This window comes from Rhinopithecus bieti, unplaced genomic scaffold, assembly GCF_001698545.2.
Source record: "Rhinopithecus bieti isolate Rb0 unplaced genomic scaffold, ASM169854v2 scaffold_62034, whole genome shotgun sequence".
NCBI lineage: Eukaryota > Metazoa > Chordata > Mammalia > Primates > Cercopithecidae > Rhinopithecus > Rhinopithecus bieti.
Window position 1 is genome coordinate 296,658 of NW_016823752.1, and position 13,105 is coordinate 309,762.

At 58.2% G+C, this 13,105-nt stretch overlaps 1 protein-coding gene across 1 annotated transcript in view; it reads right to left on the reverse strand.

Annotated features, from left to right (window-relative positions):
• Positions 1 to 3,369: 3,369 nt before the first annotated feature.
• Positions 3,370 to 13,105, reverse strand: part of GRK1 (G protein-coupled receptor kinase 1) — a 16,181-nt gene continuing 6,445 nt past the window's right edge. Inside the window, exons 5-7 of the mRNA XM_017861823.1 lie at positions 7,036 to 7,160; positions 5,337 to 5,538; positions 3,370 to 3,962 (exon numbers count right to left, since the gene is read on the reverse strand). Coding sequence (XP_017717312.1) covers positions 3,667 to 3,962; positions 5,337 to 5,538; positions 7,036 to 7,160 — 623 coding nt within the window. The 3' untranslated portion in view covers positions 3,370 to 3,666. The remainder of the gene's footprint in view (positions 3,963 to 5,336; positions 5,539 to 7,035; positions 7,161 to 13,105) is intronic.

Sequence of the window (13,105 nt, forward strand, 5' to 3'; positions counted from 1 at the left end):
ACAATAGGCCGGGCGCGGTGGCTCACGCATGTAATACCAGCACTTTGGGAGGCCAAGGCCAGTGGATCATGAGGTCAGGAGATCAAGACCATCCTGGCTAACACGGTAAAACCCCGTCTCTACTAAAACATACAACAAACTAGCCGGGCGTGGTGGCGGGCGCCTGTAGTCCCAGCTCCTCGGGAGGCTGAGGCAGGAGAATGGCGTGAATCCGGAGGCAGAGCTTGCAGTGAGCCAAGATTGCGCCACTGCACTCCAGCCTGGGTGACAGAGCGAGACTCCGTCTCAAAATAAATAAGTAAATAAAAAATAAAGTGACGACAGGGCTTTCGAATGCCTTGTATGAATGCATGGGGCCAGCCTGAGTTTCATCAAGGGATGAAAACACCACTCAGCTGACCCAAGAGATGGCAGAAGCCAAAAACGAAGCTGCTTTTGTGGTTTTAACCAAACGGGTTGCCTGTGCAGTGGAACCACTGCTGATCTTACAGATAAATATATAATCTGCAACAGGCTTGCCAGAGTTAATCAAAAGAAAACTGCACAACATCCCATTAAATTTGAATTTCAGAAAAATGATGTATTTTTTAGGACAAGTATGTCCCACACACTGCATGGGATAGACTTACACTAAAAAATGATTCCATATTTACCTGAAATTCAAATTCATTGGGATGTCTTGTATCGTGTCTGGCAACCCAGCCCTAAGACAGGCAGAGGGGTCTTGCTGGTGGGCCTGGGGGGCCACGGGGCTCCTCTCCGGCACGGAAGCCAGGCTCCCCTCCACTGCCGTGACCACTCACAGCTCCTCCAAGCCCCCAATCCCAGTAAAGCCGGGACATGATTGCTCACTTGTCCAGGGTCATAGGAATGCAAAGCAGGTTAAAATGGGCTTAAAAAGTCAGAAATGGAGTCTTTCATGTTCCAGAGTGTGGTGAAGTCAGATTGATAACCATTACCTAATCTATGTGTATCATTCTAGAAAACAAAACGGGAGGGCCGAGGCAGGCAGACCGCCTGAGGTCAGGAGTTCAAGACTAGCCTGGCCAGTATGGTGAAACCCCATCTCTACTAAAAATACAAAAATTAGCTGGGTGTAGCCAGGCATGGTGGCTCATGCCTGTAATCTCAGCACTTTGGGAGGCTGAGGCGGGTAGATCATGAGGTCAGGCGATCAAGACCATCCTAACATGGTGAAACCCCATCTCTACTAAAAATACAAAAAATTAGCCGGGTGTTGTGGCAGGCGCCTGTAGTCCCAGCTACTCGGGAGGCTGAGGCAGGAGAATCGTTGGAACCCAGGAGGCAGAGGTTGCAGTGAGCTGATATTGTGCCACTGCATTCCAGCCTGGGTGACAGAGAGAGACCCTGTCTCAAATAGAAAAGAAAAGAAAAGAAAGAAAGAGAAAGGAAGAGGGGAGGGGAGGAGGGGAGGGGAGGGAAGAAGGAAGGAGGGAGGGAGGGAGGAAGGGAGGAAGGGAGGAAGGGAGGAAGGAAGGAGAAAGAGTGGACACGGAAATCTGTTCGGCAGCTTCCCACGGGCCTCCTCCTGGGCCTGCCTGGGTCTGCTCAGGTGCACCTGGATGGGCAGCTTTAGGTCAAAAAGCACTGGACACCCCAGAGCTTCTCCTGAACATCCCACGTCTCAGACGTGTCAGACGCTCAGAGCCAGGACAGGAGGAGGCCGGGAGGTTTATTCTGCAGTCCAGGTTTGCTTCCCAAGAACAGTCTGCAGGTGTATGAGGCACCTGGACAGGACACGGGAAAGTCTCCACAAAACCAGCCGACGTGGAGTTCTGTTGGGGTTCTGTGGGAAGACATGCTCCTAACCCTGCAGCGAAGCCGACTTGGGATCTGTGGGAAGATGTGCTCCTCACCCAGGCGCATGGCCTATCTTCCCTCCAGAAGATCTAAAACCACATAGGAGGGAGTTGGGTCTCCATTTTGGCTGCAGTCAGCAAATCTCCAAAACTGTGGATTGCCAGGGTCTTCTCCCCAACAAGAAGAGGACGACCTGGCAGCCTGGGGACTGTGAGGGCACAGGCCCTGCCCACTGCAGCGCTGACTCTCAGGCAGTTGTCTCTGCCGCTTCTGGGAGACATGCTGAGACCCCCCCAGTCCAGGCTACAGAGGACCCATCTCTTCCACTCCCTGCAGGACATGACACCCCCAGGTGGGACCTTCCCAAGCCACCCTATCTCCATCAATCACATCATCAGCCACTCGCCACAGTCCGTCTCGCCAAATGAGAGTAGACAGGGCTTATTTCTACCACCAGCTCCGCCCCAAGGCTCACGGGGACGTCCCACCGTCTTCTCTCCCTGTGACCACATGTGGCGGGGCCAGGCTCCTTCTCCCACTGGCACAACAGTGGCCGGGGCTCGAAGGAAGTTCTTCCCTAAGAGGAGCTCAGAGACCCTCTCTGGAAAGGAGTCCTCAGGCCCCGCATCACCACCCCTTCCCTGTGGCTTGGATGGACTCCCTCTGAGCCTGCCACTGAGGCCACGGAACCCAGGCCAGCACCACCGGCCCTCAGGAGGGAGTGTGTCCTGGAGGCAGTTGTAACGGAACTCACTTCTCGCTGTTAAAACACACAAAGCACTTGGGGAGCCTTCGGTGTTCAAAGTGCAGTTGGAAATGCCAGGAGCATTGTGGGTGGGGCTGGGCTGTACGAGAGGGTGGGCCACGAATGTTTTCCAGGCTACGGCTTTAGGACCCCAGTGCTGCTGCTACTGGGAACACAGAGAGGGCTGCAGCAAGGAGCTCTGTCCCTGTGCACAAGGCCCGGGTCTCAAGTGTCCCTGGGAGAGGAGATGGACCAGCCCCGGTGGGGGGAGGGGTCAGAGAGCACACGGTCCCGGCTTTGCCCGCCAATAGCAGCTGGGGTGCTTGCGGGGCTCAGGGTCCAGACAGAAAACATTTGCAGCCCCCCAGCTCAGGGGTGGGAACTTTGCATCAGCTACCATCAGCTGGACACCGAGATGAGGAGACCCCGAGAGGCACTGAGACCCCCAAACGCCACACCCATTCCCCTCCTCCCAACAGCCCAACAGAGCCTGCGCCTGGCAGATGCGGACCACGGCCCCCCGGCGTGCAGGAGACCACGTGGCATGCAGGCCAGCAGCACAGGGCCCGGGCACCCTGGGAGGCAGGAGCCTGCACAGTGGGACCTGCGGGGGCCGATGTCCGGCCCTCCCCAGTGGGGCCCGGGGTTGTGGCCAGGGTTCACCAACCCCTGACCTGGCCACAGTGCACTCCCACTGAGGAACGTGGCTCTGGGAAGCCGATGGATAAGGTCTTGGGAGGCCCAAGCCGAGTCTCTGCCCCTGACCGCACAGTTGGTCACTCACCAGTGCCGGAGGCTCCCTGAGAGTTTGTAGATTTTTGGCTTACTCCCTCTGGAGAGTCTTATGTCCTCTCAGTGAAATGGAGCGAAAGGACTGAACTATGCGGTCGGGGGCTCACGGCACCAGGGTGTGCGTCTGGCGGCTCAGGCCGACACAGGCTTTCTCCTCCTTGGGCCGCAAGGAGACAGCGTGATGGGGACCTGGGTGGAGGGAACCGTGTGTCCCCTTGCTGGCGGACCCCAGGCTGGCACCATGGAGGCAGGCGGCCCCCACCGAGCCCTGTGGGTCCTTTTCCTCCACGTAGACTCTGGGGTGTCACCTAGGAAACCAGACACATTCCTGACTTGGATGAGGAGCCAGAGCCCCCGGAGATGCCCTTCATGTCATCTGGCATCTGACCGTCCGAGCGCCACACGTTCAGCTCGCCGAAGATGCCCGTCTCGATCATCTCCTCCTGCCAGGGGATAGGGCAGTTGCCAGTGGCGAATTCCTGAAAGAATTCTGTGTCTGTTTTGTCAAAGACCACACCTTTGACAGTGGAAAAGGCACCCACGTCCTGAATATCCTTCGCGTAGACAGTTTTGGAGTCTGGGATGAAAGGGGGTATCAGCATCCCTGTGGGAGACAGAAAACACAGAGGCAGGCACCTCGCGCGGGGAAGGAAGCGCCGTTTAGCCAAAAGCCCGTCTCCCCGTGGCTCTGAGATGCACAAAGGCCTTTGGTAGCTCTTCCTTGGGGAAGTGTCCCTGAGGCTAACAGAAAAAGCCCGGTGTGCCTGGAAGGCCTCTGGTTTCCCTGAGACCACACAGCTGGGGCTTGTGTGGGGCCGGAAGAAGCCCGAGATCCCAGGGCCCATTTTGGAGCCTTCTCGTGAAAGGGCCTGGCGCTCACATCTGCCTCCTTGGGAGCCTCCCCTAGGGCCTCATCATGAAGCCGTCTCCTCCCAAGTACCCCCTTCCCCTGGGGCCCCGTCCCCACTGGGGCTTCCCCTGCACACTCTGCAAACCGCAGACCCCAGGTGCTTCAGCACTTGCTCCAGTGAACATGGCAGCTTCCTCCCAAACTAGCGTCCCTCCCTGACGCACCACGGCACCGATGGCCAGGCACAGCCAGTCACAGACATCAACATCCCCAGTGGGTGGGTGGACCCCTCCTCTCAAGGGTCCCCTCCTCATCCTGTGACCCCTTGGAGCCCCCTTGGGCTCCCTGACCTCAGCCATCCTTGCCTTGCTGGGCCTGCCCAGGGCACCTGCCTGGCAGTCACTGCTGTGACGCCAATATACGAAAACGACTTCTCATTTGGGGGATCTCCTGCTCTCTGGTCACCCGTGGCCCTGTCCTAAGTTAGTCACACTGCACGTGGCCTGACCCTTCCACCTGACCACAGGGTTCTAGAGAGCATGGCTGTGTCTCAGACGCACAAGTGCACGAACACACACACACACACACACGCACACACACACATATGCACACACATGCACTCATGTGCACACATGCATGCACACGCACATACATGCGCACACACATGCACATACACTCATGCACACACGCACACACATGCACACACGCACACACACACATATGCACGCACATATGTGCACACATAGTATCTTCCACATCCACTTGACAAGCAAGTGCTGGTGGGTGGATGACTTTCTCCCCGGCAGACAGCCTGAGCCGCTGGCCTCTGTTTGATCGCGGGCTCCCTCCAGCACCTGGGGACGTGGTGGAAGGTTTGGGTCTCGAGGTCCCAGTGCAGCCGGCATGTTTCCTGCCTCCTAGCGCACCCAGAGCCCTCTGGCCTGATGCCAGCTCCATCGGCTTGTCCTGGGGCTGGGAGAATGAGTGGAGGACTGGGGGCCTTGCTGGGGGCAGAGGGAGAGCCTCGGGGGTCTCAGGCACTCCTCCCTGCTGACTCTCACAGGCTGGACCAGGTGGCCACAGAGCACAGACCCCCTCTCTCCCTGGGGCTGAGGCGTCCAACAGTACCGGCCTCCAGCTGCCTCCAGTTAAGGTCCTTGAAGAGGAAGTGGGTGCGGAGCTTGTCACAGGTCTCGTCTCTGAACCCCAGGCGCTTCTCCGGGTCCTTCTCCAGCAGCGCCTCGCAGAAGTCCTTGCTGGCCTGGCTGAACTTGTCAGGGTACTTCACGGGCTCCGAGATGATCCGCTGCTTCAGTTCCTTGTTCTCCACCTGCAGGGATATGCATCGCCTTAGCCCTGCCGCACCTGCCTCTCTTGGGTGGTCAGACCAGACCACAGCTCCTCCCAGAAGAGCCACTGCTCACCCACGTGGGTGGAGGACCCGTGAGGCCTTGTGCCCCTCCCCAGCACAGCAGCATTTGAGGCTCCAGTCTCAGGAATGGAATCCTAAAGGTGAAGCTCCCAGGAGCCACAGGTGGGTGCTGTGCATTTTAGGGACTCTGTCTGACCCACCCCCAGCACAGCCGCAACCCACCGAGGAAGGAGGAGAGACAGGAAGCTGAAGGCCAGCATGGGCCCAGCTGGGGAGCAGCCTCTGTTTTCACTCTGCCATGGCGGACACGGTGGCTCTGTGGTCTTCAGGAGCTGTGCCAAGGTCTCACTTCCCCACCAGAGGCCCCACCGGTGGGCACAGTGTGAAGGGGGCTGCTCAGCCCCCAAGGCCCCTGGATCAGGCCATCGATGCCCCTCCCATAGACATCCCCTTGCCCTGGCAGCCCACACCTGCGCCACGTCCCACAGATGCAGAGTGGCCACGGGCGTGTTAGAGTCCCAGGACGACTCTGCTGCAAAACCTGTCTTGGCGGGACGGGTCACATGTCCAGGGAAGTCAGGAGGGAGGGGGTGGGCATGGCCCAGGTGGCATCGAGGGGGCGATGGGTGACCAGGGAAGAGCCACACCCCTCCAGCCCAGTGGGACTCTGAGATGGTGGCCTTCTGGCTCTGTGCGGCCCCTCCCTCGGTCCAACGAGAGGCAGCCCCAGCCCTGAGCTCTGAGTCAGCTTCACTGGGGAAAAGCCAGCTTTGCTCCACTTGTCTCGAATAAGGGACTGGCACCTCCCAATGTTATCTCTATTTGCAGTTCTGGTGACCTAGGAGCCGAGACAGCCCAGGGGGTGCTCAGAGGAGACCCAGCAGCCCAGAGCAGTGCTGGGCCCACTGTGGGCTGTGGGGTTCTTGGCATCTGGGGAGAAGGGGAGCTTGTGCTACAACAGCAAGGGATAAGACCGTCCAGGGAGGGGGAGCCCACTCCAATGTCCCAGGAGCCCCGGCCTCGCCAGTCCCCAGGGGATGAAGCTGCACCCCATGAAGGTGGCTTGTCCTGCTGCCCAGAGTCTGGGGCCACAGTGGGAAAAGTCACCCTCCCTTCTCCTGCCTGCCCCAGAGGGACCGACCCAGCAGGGCCCTCAGAGGCTGAGTGGTGGTGTGCTCTCCGGTGGGAGGGTCTGCCTGCTCTGGGGCACAGGGTGACTTGGAATCCCTCAGCCCTTCCACCTGCAGGCCTCAGGGGCTGGGAGCGTCACTCATCGAGACAGAACAGCATGGCCCAGGAGCAAGACCCCAGGACGTGAATCTGTGACCTCCCCACCCCAGGGCCCACAGAACAACTCCCAGGTCTGCCCCAGTAACAGACCCCATCGCTGCCCCGTCGCCAATGAGAGCCAGGGCACCAGGGTGGCTGCAGGGACACCTGCCGGCCACCTCCTACCTTCTCTCCACGGGCTCGGAAGGGTCCTCTGGCCGCAATCATCTCATACAGGGTGACCCCCAGGGCAAAGTAGTCCACAGAGAAGCCATACTCCTCGCCCTGCAGGAGCTCGGGGGCCATGAAACCTGCCAGCAAGGGACATTGCGGGTTCAGAGGCAGTCACCTCCATGGCGGGCATGCACTGCGGCAATCGCAAGACTGATGCTCTGAGGATGCATCCCCCGGGGCCTCAGCACTCTCCACATTTGGGACCTGAATATCCTTTGTGGAAGGGCTGCCCTGTGCGTTACCGGGTGCCGAGCAGCACCCCAGACTCTGCCCGTGGGGTGACAGCAGCACCCCCAGGCTGTGACAACCAAAAATGTCCCATGCCCACTCCAGTGCTGGGCACAGGGCGGGACTTGTTGACTGTAGCTGCACTGAGGCAGCCTTCCTGGGCTCTTACTGGGGAGAATCCAACATCAATATCTTTTGAATTTTCCTCTCGAGCTGGTCAGATCATGCCGAGGTGGGTCTACCACATTCTGAGAACCAAGTTCGGAGGAGGCCTGCGGAGCCCCAGCCGTCGGTCACTCTCCTCTTCCTCAGCTGTCGGCCTGTTCTCCAGTTGTCCAGTGTCCCAGGAGTGCTATGGGTGTGTCCTCTCCAGAGAGGCAGCCCCAGTTGTCTGCCAAGAAGGCCCTTAGCTGCAGGGACTGTCCCTTAGCTGCATGGGAGGACGGGTCTGGGCACAGCCACGGGGGCTGTCTCGGGATGGAGGGACAGGTCTGGGTGCAGCCACGGGGGCTGTCTCAGGATGGAGGGACGGCTCTGGGTGCAGCTGCTCTCCTGCAGTCATTCATCCGCCAAAGTCACCTTTGCACAGACACCAGGCACTGGGCACTGACTGTTCCGTGCTGCTTCAGGGGGCTCTGGCAGCAGCTTAGCATTCTGCTTCCTCGTGTCAGCTGCCGGCTCCCCTCACCCATCGTCAGTCTTTCAGCTGCCATGACGCTGCCACTCACACCCTCCTTTGAGCATGTGGGTTTGTGCTTTTAGCGAGATTCCTTCACTGCCCCCGTCCCTGGACTTCAGAAGGGAAAGCACATCACATGTGTGTCCAGCCATCGACTTTGCCCACGAGAGTATCTGAGTGTCCGCTTCCCGACACTTCACTAAATTCCAAACACACTTTCCACTCCTCACTCTGTGCTCTGGCTCTGCCAGCGGATCAGGGAGCAATGGAGCCGGCAGCCTTACTCACTCATCTGTTGGTGTCTTGTTAACGTCGAGGCAGATCTCTAGGCTCAGCACTTCCACACTCACAAACACGCCTGCTCTAGGTTCGTGCCTGGAAGCCACGCCAGGCTCACGTATGTCTGTCTAGTTTGCTGAAGCCGAGTTCTCTGCCTGGTCCCACAGTCTCAGCTCGAGGCTTCTGCACCCTAAAAGGCGCCTCCCCTCACCGTGGCCTGACTCTGAGGCAGCCAAGCACCTCTCAAGCCCTTCCCAGCTCCTCCTCACAGAGAAGACGGAATCCAGTGTAGACTGTGGCCTCCAGGCACCCCCACGCTGCTCAGGCTGGCACAGGGTCCTCTCCTCTCCTCCCCACCTCCAGCTGAGGCTTGCCCACCTACCTGGCCTTGTCCACCTTTTGTGGCTCCCTGCAGACCCTGCCAGCCAGGCTGTGCCCTCCCCGGCCCTTCCGCCCTCTCCATGGTATCCCTCCTTCTTCACAGAGATGAGGTTCAAGGCCACAGCCACGCACTGAGGTTTCCCTCTCCTTGTGAGCAAGCTTCCCCTCCAGGGCGGAAACTGCAGATCCCACCTGCCTCAGCTCAGGCACTTCCATGGTCCAGCCCTGTGCCTGTTCCATGGAGCTGGGGCGTCTCTGAGTGATGGCCGCAGACCCTCCAGGCCCCGCTGCGATGCCACCATGGTGATGAGCACAGCACTTGCTCCAGCCTGCCCTGAGTGCCAGGCACAGCAGTCCACTATATGCCATGAGCTCACCATGGGTACTCCTCATCGCATGGGTACTCCTCATTGCATGGGTACTCATTGCATGGGTACTCCTCATCGCCATGGGTACTCACGATGGGGATGTGCAGCAACTTGTCCAACGCCATGGCCCACACCCCACAGCCCACAGTCCACAGCCCACAGGCCACTGTCCACAGCCCACAGGCCACGGTGCATGGTCCACAGGCCACAGCCCACAGCCCACACCCTACAGCCCACAGTCCACAACCCACAAGCCAGTCCACAGACTGTGGGCTGCCTCCATGAGTGCTCTGCCCTCTTGTCTCCAGTGGCCATAGCCATGAGCTCTGGTGAGTCAGACTCCAAGAGAGGTTCCGACACCTGCCTGGCCCCCGAGCCAGCTCTGTGTGGCACATGGGGCCTGTGTGAGCTACGTCAGCTCCCCAGCTGCCACCCAGGAGAGGCCAGCCCAGCACACAGTGGTGGACAGACCCGTTGGATGGCCCCATGACGGACATCCTGGGACTGGGCAGAGGGGCCGCAGGCTGGGGCATGGGGGCTGCTGGGGCTGGTCAATTCTGACATTTCTGGGTCAAGGTCCTTCCTGGTCCTTCACAGTGTCTGAGGGCCAGGCTAATGTGGCCACAGAATGCTTTTTCCCCAAAAGAGTCGCAGGAACCCTCCTCCACAGAGCCATAGGCCCTGAATATGCCCTGCTGGTCCAGGATTACACTGACATCAGAATTCTGCCCAGACTCCGGGTAGGAACTGCTCACATGATCACAGCCTCTAGACCCACCCAGAGCCTTCTCAGCTCCAGACCAGGCACAAGCAAGGCCCACCAGACCGCAGGCTCCTGTCAGTTCCTGGGCCAAGGAGCCCCCCAGCCCTCTTGGCCTGACCCCATGACGCAGCCCGGACGGCGCACCTGTTTGTGCCCCAGGCCTCCCAAGGGACCTGCAGCCACGCAGCGGCCAGTAAATATTGACAGAAAGCGTGAGGGAGCCAGCTCTATCCGCTCTGTTCACAAATTCTCCCGCCCCTGAACTCAAACTGAGGACCAGGCATGACCAGCCCCGCCCTGTGCACACTCCTGGGCTGGCACAGCACTGGCAAGGGGGAGTCCCCGGACAGACTCCTGATGGCTGTGGTGTCTCTCTCTCTGCGTGGGGGGGCTGTGTGGGAGGGTGCGAGAGTGCCAGGAAGAAGGACGCGGACTCTGGGGCTTTGCTGAATTGGCCCCGGCCTCCCAGCCTGCACCCTGACGTCAGCATCTCCAGGTCACTGTGCTGAGGTCACGGCCTGAGCCCAGCCCTGCTGTGTGCACCTGGAGCTCCGAGGAACGGGCACCGGCGAAGGCAGGGGGCCCCCTGGCGGCCAGCCGGGCCATCACACTCGGCCTCAAAGCTGGGCCCTTTCCATCCGTGAGGTTAGCTCTTCAAGTCCTGGCCTCAGAGTCCACCTGGATCTCCCCGAAATGCGTGAGGCGGCTACCACCCACGTGGTCACACCCAGGCTTGGCAAGGATCCCAAAGACTTGAGGGCCACAGTACCCACCATTTCTACAGACCCAGAAAGAGGCTTGGATCATCTCACGAAGAACAGGTGCCACCCGAGGCTTCCTTGAGCCATGGGATCCCCCAGGGTGAGCTGCCTTCCAGAAAGTTCTCAGACCTTCGACCACTGGGTGCCTTTCACAGAGCCCTAAGCACTCAGTGGCTACTGAATCCCACATCCAGATTGCAACCCAGCCGTGAGGGGTGTGAGCACAGAACTGCCCTTCTTCAGAACTGTGGGGAAACAGTCCTTAGCCCCCATCCCGAGATGCACCTTCCCCTAAGTCCAGCTGGAGCAAGGATGTCCCCATCTTGGCCACGGCACAGACACACCCAGTGCCTGAGCAGCCACATGGGAGGATCCGAAACACCAGCGCACACACACCCCACCAGGCGACAGCACCGCCTCCCCAGAGCCAGAGCAACCCCGGGGAAGTGACAATCTCTGCAAATCCCAGCAGAAGTGAGCCCCAACACGTGGACCCTCAAGACTGCAGAGGAGGGAGGAAGAACTGAAATTCACAGTGTGGCTGCTGTACACAGGCGCCGGGCACACAGCGTGTGAGGTCTTCTCAGCAAGCCCATGCACCGAGTGCTAGCAGGAGGCTCAGAGGTTAAGTAAAGCACACAGGCCACACGCCAACAGGTGCTGGACCCAGAACACGGACCCCACTCTGCTTGACTGTGGGGGGTCTCCTCTCCTCCGCAGATGTTGTGAGCCTCCCCGCCTGGGGGGAGGTGAGAGGAGATGAGACGGGATGGGAGAGGCAGCAGGATGCACCGTGCATGTGCACTCACACACAGGCACACGGACACACGTGTGTGCACAGAGATGCAGGCATGCACACACAGGCACACATGCACACGTGTGTACAAAGACACAGGCATATACATACAGGCACACATACCCACAGACACACATGCACACACACAGACACACATGTGTGCACAAAGACACAGGCATACACATACAGGCACACAGGCACACGGACATGTGTGTGCACACAGGCATGTACAGGCACACATGCGCACACACACATATATGCACAAAGACATACACATACAGGCACACAGACACACGTGTGCACAAAGACCCAGGCATGCACACACAGGAACACATGCACACACACAGACACACATGTACACAGACACACGTGCACAAAGAGGCATGCATGCACATACAGGCACACAGGCACACAGACACGTGTGTGCACAGAGACATGGGCATGCACACACACACAGACACACGTGTGTGCACAGACGCAGGCATGCACACACAGACACATGTGTGTGCACAGAGACGCAGGCATGCACACACAGGCACATATGCACACACACACACGTGTGTGCACAGAGATGCAGGCATGCACACACAGGCACACATGCACACAGACACACAGACACGTGTGTGCACAGAGATGCAGGCATGCACACACAGGCACACATGCACACAGACACACAGACACGTGTGTGCACAGAGATGCAGGCATGCACACACAGGCACACATGCACACAGACACACAGACACGTGTGTGCACAGAGATGCAGGCATGCACACACAGGCACACATGCACACAGACACACAGACACGTGTGTGCACAGAGATGCAGGCATGCACACACAGGCACACATGCACACAGACACACATGTGTGTGCTCCAAGACTCAGGCATGCACACACAGGCACACAGGCACACATGCACACAGGCACACACACACACGTGTGCACAGAGATGCAGGCAGGCACAGACACACATGCACACTGTAAAATAAAAATATCTCGGGACCCAAAATCACTAAACTAAAGGGAAAAGTCAAGCTGGGAGCTGCTTATGGCAAACGCGCCTCCCATTCTATACAAAGTCGCCCTCTGCTGACTGAGACAAATGCATATCTGACCACCTCCTCTGGAGAGACTAATCAGAAACTCAAACGAATGTAGCCATTTGTCTCTTATCTTCCTATGACCTGGAAGCCCCTCCCCACTTCGAGTTGTTCCCGCCTTTCCAGACAGAACCAGTGTTCATCTTACATATGCTGACTGATGTCTCCTGGCTCCCTAAAATGTGTAAAATCAAACCGTGCCGCGATCACAAGTTGTCAGGATTTCCTGAGGCCATCACGGACTCGCGTCCTCAACCTCAGCAAAATAAACTTTCTAAATTAACTGGTACCTGCCTCCGATTTTCAGGGTTCACAAAACTCACATACACATAAATGCACAACCACATAGACACCCTCAGACACAGGCACACACAGACGCCCATGTGCACAGACACACATATATACACTCACATGTACGTGATGTGCACACAGACACACATATATACGCAAACATGTAAGTGATGTGCACACAGACATATATACACAAACTCACATGTACGTGATGTGCACACACACATATATACACAAACTCACATGTACGTGATGTGCACACACATATATACACTCACATGTACGTGATGTGCACACAGACACACATATATACGCAAACATGTACGTGATGTGCACACACACATATATACACAAACTCACATACACGTAATGTGCACT